The 16,374-nt window shown below is 41.7% G+C and overlaps 1 protein-coding gene across 2 annotated transcripts in view; it reads left to right on the top strand.

Moving 5' to 3' along the window:
- The first annotated feature begins 4,278 nt into the window (after window positions 1-4,278).
- Window positions 4,279-16,374, top strand: part of LOC101018930 (FERM and PDZ domain-containing protein 4) — a 113,239-nt gene continuing 101,143 nt past the window's right edge. The window contains exons 1-2 of one of the 2 annotated variants that reach the window (XM_031660761.1): window positions 4,279-4,906; window positions 9,864-9,966. In XM_031660761.1, the coding sequence (XP_031516621.1) occupies window positions 4,711-4,906; window positions 9,864-9,966 (299 nt within the window). In that variant the 5' untranslated portion in view covers window positions 4,279-4,710. The remainder of the gene's footprint in view (window positions 4,907-9,863; window positions 9,967-16,374) is intronic. The other variant, XM_031660760.1, reaches the window with a different exon arrangement.

The raw sequence follows: 16,374 nt of genomic DNA, 5'->3' as shown, positions 1-16,374 counted from the left end.
GCTTTATGTTTATTCATTCAGTTTTCACAACTATCTTATGAACTTGTTACTATCATTGTCACCATTTTACAGATGAGAAAACTGAAATATAGAGTGATGGAGTAATTCGTGCAGGTCACATCAGTAGGAAGTAGGGGAGCCAGGACTTGAATTCAGGCAGTCTGGCTCCAAAGTCTCTCACTAAACGATCATATCAGTTCTCATGTTCACACTGCACCTGGGCATGTATTTGTTTCTTGTACAAACTAGAAAGTGTCACCTACTTGAAGAGAAAAATGTCTCTCATAATGTGGATACATCAGGACACGAGATTTGCATTAGGCAACATGCTCATAGGTCCATCCTCACTGGGAATGTCTGGCGTGTGCAGGAAAATGGTTCCAGAGTAGAAGTCCCACCCCTGGTCTATCAGGGTGGCCTCCAAATATATTAAAAGCACAACAATTTTTGCGGCTTCTGCCGCTCTCACCCTGGTCCAAGGCACCACCATCAGGGGTTGATGTAACGGCCCCTGAAATGCTTCTACCAGTACCCTCTCCTGTCATCAGCAGGGCAGCTGGATCACATGTCTACTTTTTCCACTCAGAACAAAAGACAAAGTCTTTCCAAGAGCCTATGTGATCTGTGCCCCTCCTTCCCACCACTTCTTTACTCCTCACCACCCTGCCTCCAACCCCACATCCTTATCTGCGCCACTAGCCTTCAGATTGTTCCTGGGCAGGCTCACATCAGGCACGTTATGCCTCAGAACCTTTATGCTTCATGGTCCCTCTGTTGGAAGTGCTCCCCCCGAAATGTTTCCTGACCCCTGCTGATCATTGCAGCACCTTCACCCACCCACTCCACCCACTCAGCTCTCTATCCTTCCTCCCTGCCTTATTTTTCTCCCTAGTGTTTATAATGACTTGCTCTTCCATCTATTTTACTAATGTATTAGTTTCTTCTTTGTCTCTGAACACTAGCGTGAACACTTTCTTTTTTGTCTGCTTTCTTTCCCAGTGCAATCCCAGAACTGAGAATCCAGTGGGCGTTTTACAAATTGACTAAATGAACAAATGAGTGCATTGTGGAGTTGTTTTGGAGAATTAAATGAACTAACATATGGAAAGCATTTAGAACAAACAATGCTTAGCATGAAATTAATGTTTAATAAATGTCAGGTATCAATAAAAGAATAACGTAATAGTTATTGAATGAATGATGCATTAGATACTATTACTTGTTCCTGTGGTGGGAAGAGGGTAATCAAGCTCCAGAAGTTTTAAATATTTTAATATACATTCACAATGGTTGCTAGAGGAGATAATCAGGGACATCATTTGTGTCCTCGTTTCCTATTGTCTGGAGGGCGTACTAAAACCCACCCTTCTCTAGGCAGGAGAGTGGTTCTCAAACTTTGCTGGACTTGGGAATCACCTGCAGATGTTTTTAAAATTGATACTGGTTTGCATCCCAGATATTCTGATGCCGTTGGTCTGGAGTGTAACCCGGGCATTAGGAGTTTTGAAATGCTCCCTGAGTGATTCTAATGTGCAGCAAAGTTTGGGAATCACTGCCTTAAGCTTTTCACAGAGCTAGCAATAGCAGAAGGAAAAACCTTCCTCAGTGCCTCTCTATGCTTGGAATCAAGAGTTGCGCCAACCTCGTTTCTAAAACACACGTGACCATTAGCAAGTCACCCAGCTTCAGCAAGCTTTACCTTCCTCAATTTTATGTCTGCTGTGGAAAATGGTGAAGACACAGAATTCAGGGCCAGTTTCCAAAAATGTAAATTTTCCTTCTTCCCTCTCTCCCTTTCATTCTTCCTTCCTCCCTCCCTTCCTTTCTTCTTTCCATCCCTTCTTTCATCTGGAGATAAAAGGACAGAATTGTTTTCAAATGTGACTCAAAAATGTCTTACTCTAAGATGGTGCTTTCTTACAGAGGAGACCAGAGAACCAAAGTGTCCACCATGCCTAGGTGGCCCCATTCTCCCACAGGCATACCCAGCCATGCCTGTTTCAGGTCCAGGAGGGATCAGTGTCTGAAGGTCAAGTTCCCACCCTTTGGGGCCCACTGTGGGAGTATCAGAGGTCCTACTAGTGTCCTGGGTTCTAGCCCTGGCCTCCTCACTTCTTCCCTGTGTCTTAGTGCCTCCCAGCCTGGGGCCTTGTCTGAGGCTCCTACCCTGGTCACTGGGGCTCACTCTGCATTGGTTTTGCTGGCTCACTCAGGGTCTAGAATTCTGTCCTCTGACATCCAGGCCTCTCCATCTGATCTCCTGCTCACCTGAGTTCTGCCCACCTCTCTTCATCATCTCAAGCATATACCATATCATGGTAGCCGTGTCTAATCTATGGGTCCAGAAAAACACCTGAACCTACCCTATAATGCCACCAATCTCAGCCTGGACTTTTCTATTAATAGAATGGTGGTAGGACACTGGGGATAGCACACTACCGGGGCCAGCATCATGGATGTGTGACCCAAGCAGTGACACAGGACCCTGGACTGGGTTTAATGTTCTGCTGTCTTGAAATTAGTCATGTTTGAATGAAAGGCTCCACATTTTCATTTTGCACTGTTTCTGCAAATTATCTAATGTGCCCCACACTTCAAATCAGAAGACCTGGTATGGATTGCACCTGGCTTACACCTGAGAAGAGCGTGACCTTGGCCAAGTTATTTTTCCTATCTTGGCATTTGCAAAGAAGGAATGAGTAGGGTAAAACTGCCTCCATCATAGAGGAATTTTAAGAATGAAATAAGGTAACAGATGAGTGTTAGCACATGGTGCACAACATGTTAGTTCTCAACTAACACTTCTCTTTTTCCTACCGTTCCACCTCCCGAGAAGCTAAGTCGAAAAGGCACTTCCTTTCTATTTAAAATGGATTTTAAATGTTTGTTTTCCTAGATAGTGATATATACCTAAAGGACAGATCTTAGGAGGTTTTCATTGATCTTACCTCATTCTTATTAATTACACAGAAAGACAACAGGATTCCTTCTTTGCTATCTTTATTACATTGAACAATATGTTGTCCAGGTGGCATATAGAGTAGCATCTTCCAAGATATTTTTAAATGATCTTCTTTTACTTATTGAAGAAGATTATATAGAGAGAAATTTGAATTAAACCCGTGTCATTGAAATAATCTTAGCTTACATTACATTAAGGAGATTTCTATTATTCAGACTAATAACTTTTCCCCAAAAGAAGGCTGCCTTGAACAATGTGCATGAGTGAAGACTTCATTAAGAGTCATGGGAGTGAATCTTTGACCCAACCCTCTGGCATACGAGCCATGGGCTCTTAGTGACAATAAACTAGTATTTTGATCTCAGTTTTCTTATTGGTAAAATCCACAAAATAATACCAGTTCTGCCCTCTCATTCTCAATTTGTTTATCAAATTAGATATTTGTGGAAGTATTTTGAAAATTTTTGAATGCTATACAAATTTCAAGTTGGGATTATTGATAAGACTTCTGAAGTTTAGGTGTTAATGAAAAGATTCATTTGAACCACTTGAAAATCTTCCCGGAGAACAAATGCCAAGAGCTAAGTTCTCAGCTTCTTTGGAAATGGAGATGTATTTGGAAACAGGATGGTGTGTCACCACCAAAATAATCCACTTCAATTTTGCTGGGGCCAGAAGCCATAGGTATTACCTTCTAAATGTCTAAAACCCTCTGAGGTTATTTCTCAGCATATCAGTTATAACTAAATAGCTTTTCACGAAGAAATCTTTTTCTCTACTTATTAATCCAAGTATTAATGAGAATATACTATGTGCCAGATACTCTTCTAGCAACCTGAGATAAATCAGTGAATAAAACCAAGTTCCTTGCCCTCATAGAGTGTTTGTTCTAGTGTATAGAGCAAAACAACAAAAATAACTATAAAATTAAGTATACAGTTGACCCTTGAACAACATGGGGCTTGGGGCACCAACCCCACATGCAGTCAAAAATCCACATATCACTTTGGATGCCCTCAAAACTCAATTACTGATCGCATACTGTTGACCAGAAGTCTTACCGATAACATAACAGTTGATTAACACATATTTTGTATGTTATATGCATTATACTCATATACTGTATTCTTACAATAAAGTTAGAGAAAACAAAATGTTATTAAGAAAGCCGTAAGGAAGAGAAAATACATGTATTAATCATTAAGTAGAAGTAGATCATCATAAAGGTCTCCATCCTCATCGTCTTCACATTGAGTAAGTTAAGAAGGGGAAGGAAGAACAGGGGATGGTCTTGCTGTCTCAGGGGTGGCAGAGGAGGAAGAAAATCTATGTATAAGTGGACCTGTGCAGCTCAAACCTGTATTGTTCAAGAGCCAACTGCATTCTACGGCACGTTAGCACATGATTAGTGCTGTGGGGAAAAAAGAAGTAGAAGGGCGTAAAGGGGATCAGGCGTGTTGGGGAGCGGGGTTGCATTTTTAAAATGTATGGCCAGGACAGTCCTCTTCAAGGTCATATGTGAGCACAAGCTTGAGTGAGGTGAGGCTGGGCCATATGCATATCTGCAGGACAGGCTTTCCGGGTTGGAGGAACAGCCAATGCAAAAGCCTGAAGCAAAAGTGGCCCAAGTGAGCCATGAAAGAAGCATGACTATGGGTCTCCCCAGATCTTTCTCACTCTCTAACAAAAAATAGGTTTTGAAATTAAAGAGAATATGATTGCCAGGCCAATGCCTAAGACATACATTGATGCCTTGTTTCTCTTGTATGTGCTTTCTCCACAGTCACATGACACAGGCAATCCCTTTTGACGACCCTCGGTTAGAGAGCTGCCAAATCATCCCTCCGGCTCCTCGGAAGGTGGAGATGAGAAGGGACCCAGTGCTGGGATTTGGTTTTGTGGCAGGGAGTGAAAAGCCAGTGGTCGTTCGCTCAGTAACACCAGGTAAGCACCCAATCCCGGTTCTTGGTTTCCTGAGACTGTCTGCCACACCCTGCCAGAATAACTACTGTTCAGTTTCATAAGTGTCCAGACTGTGAAAGCTGGATATGTTTTTCCAAAACCTGGATAGAGTCACTTCACCAGAGGAACAGAAATGCCTCCTTAAACTAGGTTTTAAACTGCCAAATCCATCATTATCACCTGACTCAGGAAAATACTGAGCCATCATCTATAACCATGGAAATAACCCACTTCTTAACTTATGAATGCAGACAATAAGAGGCAGGCACTGTACTGTATTACGGTAAGCCCATGATGAATTCCTTAGTGGAAAAAAAGGAGGAAGTGGTTACAGTAGGATTTAGTCACTGGGGTAGTTGGATTATCTCACAAGTATGCACTTCCCTCCCTTCTCATTAGAGGCAGAATAAAGGGAAATCCATACTCCATTGCTGTTGGGCTGGACCAGGTGATTGACATTGGCCAATGGCATATTAACAAAGATGACATAAGCTTGAGACATGCTTGTGCAATTGAGCCTGTTTCCCGAGCTTCTGCCATGGCTATAAGAAGAGAGTTTTTGGCTGGGTGCAGTGGCTCACCTGTAATCCCAGCACTTTGAGAGGCCAAGGCTGGTGGGTCACTTGAAGCCAGGAGTTCGAGACCAGCCTGGCCAACATGGCAAAATCCCATCTCTACTAAAAAGACAAAAAATTAGCCAGGTGTGGTGGTGCATGCTTGCAGTCCCAGCTACTCGGGAGGCTGAGGCATGAGAATCGCTTGAACCCAGGAAGGGGAGGTTGCAGTGAGCTGAGATTGCGCTACTGCACTCCAGCCTGAGCAACAGAGTGAAACCCTGTCTCAAAACAAAAACAAAAACAAAAGACAGAGAGTTTTCCCCAGGTAGCTGTGACCTCTTCCATCTGAGCCCCATAATGAACACATGAGGCAGCAAGCCTGCAGTGGGGGAGCCAAGTACAGCCTCATCTGCAGTTTGGTACAGAACTGTCCAGCTAAGCCTGGCTGAAATCAGCCAGCCTGTGGTTATCCTAAAGACCCATAAGCATGAGAAGAAATGATCATTGGACACCTATTGAGCTTGGGGGTGATTTGTTATCCAGCAAATGCTGACTAATACAGTATGTGTCAAATCTTTAAAATTCTACAATATGATTAGATAATTAACGTACTTTCCCGCAATCATTCATATTAGAGTATACAGATGTTCCACTGTCAACACAGCTGAATACAATGGACTATGATGCAATCGCCTGAAGTGGGCTGCCTTTGCCTTTCCAGAAACAATGTGCTTTTATTATTTATTATATATGTATTTATATGCTTACTGTAATGGACTCATATTGGATTTATTTTCAGTAAAAAAGGAAATTATCTTCCATGCCCTTTCTTCTCAGGATTTTGCAAATCAGTAACAGGATTCAGCAGTAAAGTACTACACTTAGGAGCACAGACTCTGGCATCAGACTGCCTGAATCTGACTCCTACCTCTGCCCCTTTTTAGACTTTTTAGTTTCCATGTTAAATTCCCTGCATTTCAGTTTGATGTAACTTCTCTACGTCTTCTGTATAATGGGGATCAGTGTAGTATCTATGTTGTAGGGCTATGGAGAGAATGCAATAAATTAGAAGAGTGCCAGGCACATCCTGGTCATTCTGTAGATGTTTATTTTTATTGTTATTGTTATTTAACTCTAAAATGTTTGGCCAGTTGAGTGTCTCAATTAAGGGAAACAAAAGTCAAGTAGTGTCCTGGTATAGATTTTAAAATTTGGTTTAATGTTTCACTTTTCATTATTTTGACATAATATGCCCCAGGGCAAACATCACAAATAACCACTTTAGACTTGTGCTATCTGCTAAACTTTTTTATTTCACTAAATATAGATCATATTTTAGTTCTCTGTATAGGATTGTTGAGCTTGATACAACTGAGAATTCTCAAAACAGATTTGTTGCTTCGTATGATAACATGCTTTGTAAAAAAAAAAAAAAATAGAAACAATGTAGATAGTATAGAGGAGAAAGTAAAAAAAATCACCTGAATTCCTAGTACCAAGAGATAGCCATTATTGATGTAGACGGAGATAATATGTGTAGTAGATATAATTCCATGCATACGCAAACACACATATGTATTACCTATCAGATAATATATTTTATACATACATAATACATATATAGAGGTATGTGTACACACATTTTTTCCTAAATGGAATAGTATTCGGCATGCTGTTTTATAACACTGGGATAATCTAACATCTCTGATTATGAGATTCTCCAAAGTATGTGTCTTCCCAGGAGCTGAATGAAGATTCAAGTCTTATTTTTTGTTTTTTGGTATCATCTCACTGTTTCTACAACCTCTCTCCTTCCTTGCCCTCAATTCTCCTTAGCTTCAAAGACACTAATACCTACTGTTACACAATTTTGAGATGAGTAGAAAAAAAGTAAAAACAAAGGTCAAAGAGTACTATTTCCAGTTATTTTTATGAGTGAAAATGCTGGTCAAACAAGCTGTGTCAGTCATAAAAATGACTCTACAGAAGTCCCAGGTGATTTCAGTGTGTGACTAGATTTTCTATAATAGGCGATCCAGACTTCAAAGTAAAGGCTATGAGACAGTTCTCTTGAAGTGTGCCACTGTTTCGTATTTTGGATGGGACAGTGTGTTGCTTCTCCAGCATTCTTGATTAAAGTTGCTTGATTAGACAAGAGTAGTTTCCTTTAATCAGAAAGCATAGGCCAAATGTAAGAGTATGTTAATCTGAGAGTGATTTTCTTATTAGAATAGTTAACATTCGTCCTTCAGTTACTTTCAAAATTTTTCTGTATTTGATCAGCATTTGATTGCTAACCATTTGTTTGACTGAATTTGAGTGATTATTGCACATAATTTAATACTTATTATGTTTCCCAAGTGGTTTTTCTGAATTCCTTATGCGTGCAAACACTGAATCCCACATCTGTAAAATGAATATTTTCTATCAGTAATATGAGGACATGTTAAGGTTCCCCTACTCTCTTACTTCCCAGAAGGAAGACGAATTTATGCTACAGCTTGAATGACACATATGCCTAGTGTCTGGGTGGGGAGAGAAACACTGAATTACTTTCAGTTCCATGTTCTGGGTATGAAGTGTTCATTTCAATTACTAAATGAAGTAATAGCAATAATATTTGAAAGATAGCATTTCAGCTGCAGCTATCACCCAGCGTCAGACCTGTGGAAATATAGTTAAAATTATAGTACCATATGCTACCATATCAATATTTGGGAGGTAATTGCATGTGTCTAGAGCATAATTCAGGTAATTGATTTTAGGTCTTACTTAAATACAAATGTATGCTTTACACAGATGTGGTTTTAAGTTTATGTGTTAAGAAACCTGGCAGTGACTAGGTTCTGAATTATAGTTTTTCTTTTTTAGTTCAAAAGGGACATTCGCCATTCTGAATTTGGAAGAGTCCAAGCTAAGATCTAGTCCTTCCTTCAAGTCAATTATTTAACCTGTGTGAGCCTCAATTATCTCATAATATGGAAGGGATGATAGTATTCAGTGACGTTACTAGGCCAAGAATTTAACCCATTGCCTGGTGCATAATAAATGCTCAACAAATATTAGTTTCCTTCTCCCTTCTTGGAAACAACGGAAAGAGAAAAGGGCCAGGCACAGTGGCTCATCCCTGTAACCCCAGCACTTTGAGAGGCTGAGGTGGGAGGATTGCTTGAGCCCAGGAGTTTGAGACCAGCCTGGGCAATACAGTGAGATCTTGTCTCTACAACAAATAAACAAGGCCGGGCGCCGTGGCTGACGCCTGTAATCCCAGCACTTTGGGAGGCCGAGGCGGGCAGATCACGAGGTCAGGACATCGAGAACATCCTGGCTAACACGGTGAAACCCCATCTCTACTAAAAATGCAAAAAATTAGCCGGGTGTAGTGGCAGGCGCCTGTAGTCCCAGCTACTCGGGAGGCTGAGGCACGAGAATGGCGTGAATCCGGGAGGCAGAGGTTGCAGTGAGCCAAAATCGCGCCACTGCACTCCAGCCTGGGCGACAGAGCGAGACTCCATCTCTAAATAAATAAATAAACAGACAAACAAAATTAGCCGGGTGTGGTGGTGTGTGCCCACAGTCCCAGCTGCTCAGCAGGATGAGGTGGGAGGGTTGCTGGAGGGATGCACGTGGAGCTGTGAGGGAGGAAGGGGACACCCGCCTAGCCAACCAGATCAGCTGAATCAACCCTGGCAATCAGTGGGGTGACAGATGTCACAGCCAGATCACCCTCACATCTGAACACCCTCTTACTGAGATATCTTACGATTCTCCACAGTATGCTGTCTCCCTACTTGTAATAAGTACATAAATGCACCTTTGTTTGAATCCAGCTGTGCGGAATTGTTGCAGCTTTGGCCACAGGGTATCAACACAACTGATTGGCTACCTGTTGAGAGACTAGCTCCTTCTAGGGGCCTCACCACACATACACACACAAAATGGCCTGTTGACCAGCAGCATCAGCAGCACCTGGGAGCTTGTGAGAAATGCATTATCTCACCCTGTACCCCTGCATGGTAACAGGATTCCCAGGTGATCCACCATAAAGTGTGAGAAGTGCTGCTAGACTGAGTCTCGGCATGGTAACAGGATTCCCAGGTGATCCACCATAAAGTGTGAGAAGTGCTGCTAGGCTGAGTCTCGACCTTGCTTGTAAAGTTTTAGAAAAATGTGGATGCCTGGGTCCCATCCTGAAAGATTCTGATTTAATTGGTCAGGGTACAGCCTGGGCCTCAGAATTGTCCAAAGAATACCCAAGTGTGGTTGGGTTTCGGTTTTGCTGATAGCACCATTTGCTCACAGTGAATCGTGATCAGGAGAGGGGGCTTGGGATAGGTTGCCAATGGTCTTCTCACCTGTGCTTCATTCTCATTTATCTCCAGGTGGCCCCTCTGAAGGCAAGCTGATCCCGGGAGATCAGATTGTAATGATTAATGATGAACCGGTCAGCGCTGCACCCAGAGAGCGGGTCATTGATCTGGTCAGGTGGGTGACTCATTCACCTGTGTCCTGTTCTGCCTTGAAGGCTGCTACATAGCTCTGAGGTCTCAACTAGCAGAGGAAGAGCCTCCTGTGGGACAATTTAGGACAGAAACACAAGCAACACATCCACACGATTGAAAATGCTGCTGACACTGACCTGTAATATCAAAACACATGCTCCATAAACACAAAACTCCTAATTGTCCACTCTCTGTTAACATTGAAGGCACAAATGCCTCAGTTTAACATTTTTATGACTCCTATATCCAAAGGTTCATTTTTTCCTTCCAGAATTACTAACACATTGATTTTTCGTAATCAGGGAGATCAAAACACAATACCTGAATTCAGCGTAAGTGATGAGTAATTTTATATACATAATCCCATGGATATACAAACACAGTTCACTGATACTTCATATTTGACTAAGTTCTTCATTACTGAATTTTGAGATTATCAACTATGGCAATAGGATAATTAGGTCAAAGCTAAGAGTTTACAAAATACACGTGGTTTATTGGTTTAGTTTTATTGTAGATGTAAGTAGTTTGTTATGTGATATTCTTAATGGGGCACCAGAAAATGTATTTTGTGTTATGTTAAAACTATTGGTCAAGAATCCCCTTAGAAGCCCACTGGAGTTATACTTCCTTAGTGAATTTAGGGGAAAAGAGATCTTTAGAAGTTTTTCAAATGAAGAAGCTGGACCTATCGTGTGAATGTATCCATTCATGCTATAGGAGTGTTGACGAATAAGGAGACATGACATTTGTCTTTTATAAACTCGTATTTTCAACCAAGATTGAAGCCAAAGCTAAGGTTACCAGAACTCTTTTCACTCAAGAGGGGATTTCCTAACATTTATGCTTACTCATTACAGAAAGTGTTAGGTTGGTGCGAAAGTAATTGCTGTTTTTGCCATTGAAAGTAATGGCAAAAATTTCAATTATTTTCGCACCAACCTAATAAATCTGTACTTTGGAAAAGGCATTAAGTGGAGTATTTCTGGGGTCTTTCAGAGAAAGTCTCTTTCTCAAGCCTAGTTCAGCTTTTGCTTCACAAAGAGGTTCTGGAGGGTCAAGCAGTCTTGGAAGAACTGGGAGAGAAGCAAAAAGAGAAATAGAAAGAGAAGGCACTTACATTTAGTGTAAGCAACCATCTCAGTTTTAGCATTTAAAAGGCCCATGTCCCAGGGAAACTCTGGAATGGTTGGTCACTGCTATGGTCTGAATGTTAGTGTCCCCTCAAAATTTATATATTGCAACCTAATACCTAATGTGATTGTATTAATAGGTGAGGCCTTTAGGAAAGTGATTAAGTCATGAGGTCTCTGCATCATGAATGGGATTAGTATCCTTATAAAAATTTGAAGAGAATTGCCTTGCTCCTTCTCCCATGTAAAGACACAGTGACAAAGTACTGTCTTTGAGGAATGAGGCCTTTACCAAACACCAAATCTTCTGGAAGATCTTGGACTTCACTGCCTCCAGAACTGTGAGAAATACATTTCAATTATTTATAAATTATTCAGTCTAAGGTATTTTGTTGTAGCAGCTCAAACAGACTAAGACAGTCACTCTTCTTCAGTCTGGGCTTAATGGAGTCTTCCCAGATGGCTAGAAAAGTCATACTTGTACTCCTGGGGCATCCAGGTCTCCAAAGAATGGTCTTACACGGGAGCAGACACTGAGACTTGTGACATATTCACTATGCATCAGGAACAAGACCTGGGAACGTCTCCAATATTTCTATGGACAAGGGGAGCCAGAATACGGAAAGAATCTGTATGTAAGAGCCCTTGGTAAGGAGCTGCAGTGTTCATTTGGAATAACTTCTCTCTTGAGATGCGTGTGGGTGTCAGCAGGGGCATACCTCATCTAGATAGGCTCTGAGCCTTCTGGAATGCCATGTTTGGGCTTGATGGCAGAAGTTGCATAGACATTTTGTTTTCCCCTAGGTGCACACCTCTGTGATTAGTCCTATTGATTTTTGTGCCTGGAGGATGATAGAAGAAATAAAATATCTGTGTTTAGGTTGGCTGTGACTTAATTGCCTGCTGCAGGACAGTGACAGAGAAAAACCTATCTGAAAGTGTGATCATTTCCTAGCAATTGTTCCAGGGATATTTAGAAAGATTATTTCCAAGAAAGATATTTTCTTTCTGGTTTAATGCTTATAGAAGAAAATGGCATATCTGTAAACAAAGCACTCTCTATAGAACTTTACATGTAATAAAATAAGCCAGTTAAAAGAGAGGATGGCAAACAGCTCCAAGTTCAAATCCAGCCTGCCATGTGTCTTTGCAAAGTCCATCAGCTAAGAAAGGTAGGTTTTTTAAACCATTTTTTAAAAGTTGAAAAATGTATTTTGTGACACATGGAAATCATATAAAATTCAGATTTTAGTATCCATAAGTATTTTAGTGGGTTTAGCCATGTTTGCTCATTTGTGTTTTATCTATGTCTGCTTTCCTGCTACAACAGAGTTGAGTAGTTGCAACAGAAACTATCTGGCTCACAACCTTTTCACTCTCACTAAACCACAATGTTAAAATAATGTATGTCTTTCTAATGAAAATGATCACACATTACAAAATATTCCTGTGCCTTCCCATAAGTTTAGTCATCTGTCTGCCATAATGTGTACTAACCTAAACATTTAACTCTTGTAGAAAATCCCCTTTTTACTGGCCTCCTCAGCTGATATATGTTTTAAGGTCTATATCTTACACAAGACAAATTCCCTTTCTGTATAATAAAAAAAATCCCATTTTCTTAGCCACTAAGGAAATTTGGAAAAACACTCATCATTTTGATAACACTATAAAATTCTCTCTTTAAAAATCGGCATCCATTTGCTTGCTTTAGTGGTGTAGTCTTGTTTTGTTCCTTTTCCCCCATTGCAGCATGTGTTCATGGATCATTTTTTGTTCCCAGATCCATTTGTGTTTCTTGGTGGATTATTTTTCTGATCATTTGGTTACTCTATTATAGAAAATTATTTTTTCTTGAGAAAATGAAAGAGTTTCGCAGAGACCAATTTACTGATATACTAACAACATTTTGGTTTTTTCATGTAGTCTCAAAAAAGCTATAATTGCTGCACCGAAATTAGATGAGTTCTGTTCACTTCATGGTCTTCTAAGTTGTTAACTCTAACTCAGACTGTATAATGGTGTTTGAGGATGAAAATCTTTGAAGAATCCATGCCCTTTACAAATTACCATATCTTTCTTCTTTAAAAGTATCTAAGGATAATTTTCTTTTCACAATTAGACTAATTAACTGAAAGCAGTCTCCAAAATTTTATTTCTAAAAAGTAAGGAGTATTATTGCCCATAGAAACATTATGAATTGTGCCTTGCCTTCCCACTCCCATGGCTAGCCAGCACAATTAAATTCGTTTGACTTCAACAAGGAATTATTGAGGATTAACAGACATCATATAAGGCAATGAGCATGTATAGATACATAGGCATGATTCTTGCCCTCAAGGAGAAGAATTCTAATTGATTTCCCTATATTTATGACTGGACAAGGCTGTTGGCGAGGTTAGTATTTGGTAGGAATGTTTGGTGGAGATGGATGGTGTGTTAAGGGGTATTATTGATGGTGGTAAAGAGTAGCCATCAATGCGAAGTGGAAGGGCAGGTTTATGCATGAGAAGGGAGTTGTAAAATAGATCTTTCCTTTGACTCTAGAAACCCCAGACCTTCTTGATGGACACTCACTTTCCAACCTGCAGATATTAAAAAAATCCATTGCCTACGTGGCTGTCCTGAATCACCACCTCAAAATTTGGTCCTTCAAGGCAGCAATATAAATCTACTGGCTCCTGTTAGAATGGGTGCACTAGACTTTTTGGATTAGAGATGCAATTGGGAACCTGATAAATGCCATAGACTTTTCCCCCATCCAGAAAAACCCACGTGTATACAAAGTTCTGCGTACAATATTAGAATGGTTTTTGACTCCCTAAAGTTAGTCCCAGTTTTAGCGCCAGGGCAGCAGACTCTGAGAATGCTGAGTCCCTTCCTCCCCTTCTCCCACTTCCTCAGTACCAGATGCTAACATTGAAGAGTCAAGCATATAAACAACTTGATCTTATCCTTTTCTATCAAAGCAGTTGAAGTGGAAAATTGCCCATCCTATAATAAGAAGGTACAATGGTCAAACTGGAGACTAATTCCCCTTTATCCCAACATCTGTAATAGGGCAGCTAACTATTCCTCCATCTGCCTTCTCCCACTACTTATGTTGATTATTCATGCTGATCTAATTGATGAGCAGTGTTATAGCTATGGCTATTTATCTACAGAGGGTTGCTCACATCTGTCAGACATGTCACCCCTTCTATACTAATACCCTGGGAATTGGAGAACTTTCCTAGGTAGCAGTAGTGTTCTTTCAATAAGAAAGTAACTGTAATAAGAAATAAGAATAAATGATAGGGGAGTGGCATTAACAAGGTAGCAAAATGAGGTCCCCCACTGGTATCCCCCACAGCAACTATAATTTGGCAGCCACCTGTGGACAAAAGTGGCTTTGTGGGAGCTTTGGAATCCAAATAGGTCACTAAACCCTGGTGGAGCCTAAGACTGAGGAAGGCCATTTTGAGAAGGCAGACACACCCAGGCCTTGGTGGCAGACTCACTGACTATGATCCCAAATACAGACTCAGAAACAACCACATCCCCCCATGGAGTTGGCTACAGCCCGGTTTGGCCTTGGTCCTACTACTGGCATTATCCATTAAGGGACCCGGGAAGAGTCATACCTACCTAGGCCTTGGGTAACAGATCTGCTAACCTTGGCCCCAGTTGTGGACCCTGAAGTGGCTTGTGACCAAGCTCCAGCCTCTCTCAGCCATTGTCTGTGAGCAGTCCCACCTGTCCTGGGACCTGCTGGGAAACAGGCCAGTTCATACCCCCAGAGGTAGGCCTAATGAACTTAGTTCCACAGATTTTGAAACAGCCCCATAATTCAGCTCCAGCCTCTCTCAGCCATAATCCAGGAGCAGTCATGCCCATGCAGGGACCCTCTGGGATATATATTCATTTGTGTCCCCTCAGGCAGGCCTACTGACCTCCATCTGAATGTGGATCCTGAAGTGGCCCCATAACCTGTCTCTAGCTCCTCTCAGCCATGGTCAGGGAGTGGTCCTGCCTGCCCAGGGACCCAGGAGACAGGCTCCTCTGTGCCCTAGAGGCAGACTTACCAACCTTGATCTAACTGCAGATCCTGAAACAGCCCTGAAACTCAATTCCAGCCACTCTCATCTGGTATTCAGGAGCAGTCCTGCCTCCCCGACTCCACCTAGGGACCTGCAGAGTGGCATGCCCATTTGTGCCACCACAGGCAGGCCTGCCAGCCTTGATCCAACTACAGATCTTAAAGCAACACTGTGATCCAGCTCCAGCCCTGCACAGCCACAGTCCTTCCCACCCAGGAAACCATGAGGAGGCATGTCCATCTGTGTTCCCAGAAGCAGGCCTGTGGATCTTGATCTTGACTGTGGACCCCGAAGTAGCCCTGTGACTCATTTCCAGCCTCTCGCAATCACAGTCCAGGACCAGTTATGCTTACTCAGAAACCCACCCAATGGTCCAGCAATAACCCTCCCACAATGATCTGTGTACCTAGTAACAGGCCCATGATCTGTAGAACCTTGTCCCAACATCAGCCCAATTAATGAAGATCCTAGAAGCATTCCAGTCTGCTCAGAGATTAGATAGGATCCATGCTCTCCCAAGGCTCTGGAAACAGGCCTACCCCCCATTGTAAGACCCCATTGCAGATTTAGCAGTAGTCACATGATCTAGCCCTACTATAATTGCAGAGGCAATCTCATCAGTCAACAAGAGAAGGCTTTTACCTGCTGAAACCAGTCTATAAAGACCAGTCTGTAAAAACTGGAAATCTAGCAGACCCCATTGCAAATATAGCAGTAGTCACATGATCTAGCTCCACTGCAATTGCAGAGGCAATCTCATCAATCAACAAGAGAAGGTCTTTACCTGCTGAAACCAGTCTATAAAGACCAGCCTACAAAGACTGGAAGAGGGCCTGGTGCAGTGACTCACGTTTATAATCCCAGTACTTTGGGAGGCCAAGGCAGGTGGATGACTTGAGGTTAGGAGTTTGAGATTAGCTGGTCAACATGGTGACACCCAGTCTCTACTAAAAATACAAAAAAAAATTTTAAAAAAGAAAAAAGAAAATAGCCTGCTGTGGTGTTGTGTGCCTGTAGTCCCAGCTACGCCGGAGGCTGAGGTGGTAGAATCGCTTGAACCCAGGAGGCAGAGGTTGTAAAGCCGAGATCATACCACTGGACTCCAGCCTAGGCAACAGAGCAAGACTCCGTCTCAAAAAAAGAAAAGAAAACAAAGCAAAACAACAACAACCAAAAAAC

Source organism: Papio anubis, chromosome X (assembly GCF_008728515.1).
Source record: "Papio anubis isolate 15944 chromosome X, Panubis1.0, whole genome shotgun sequence".
NCBI classification, from domain to species: domain Eukaryota; kingdom Metazoa; phylum Chordata; class Mammalia; order Primates; family Cercopithecidae; genus Papio; species Papio anubis.
This window is presented reverse-complemented; position numbering and strand designations above follow the sequence as displayed.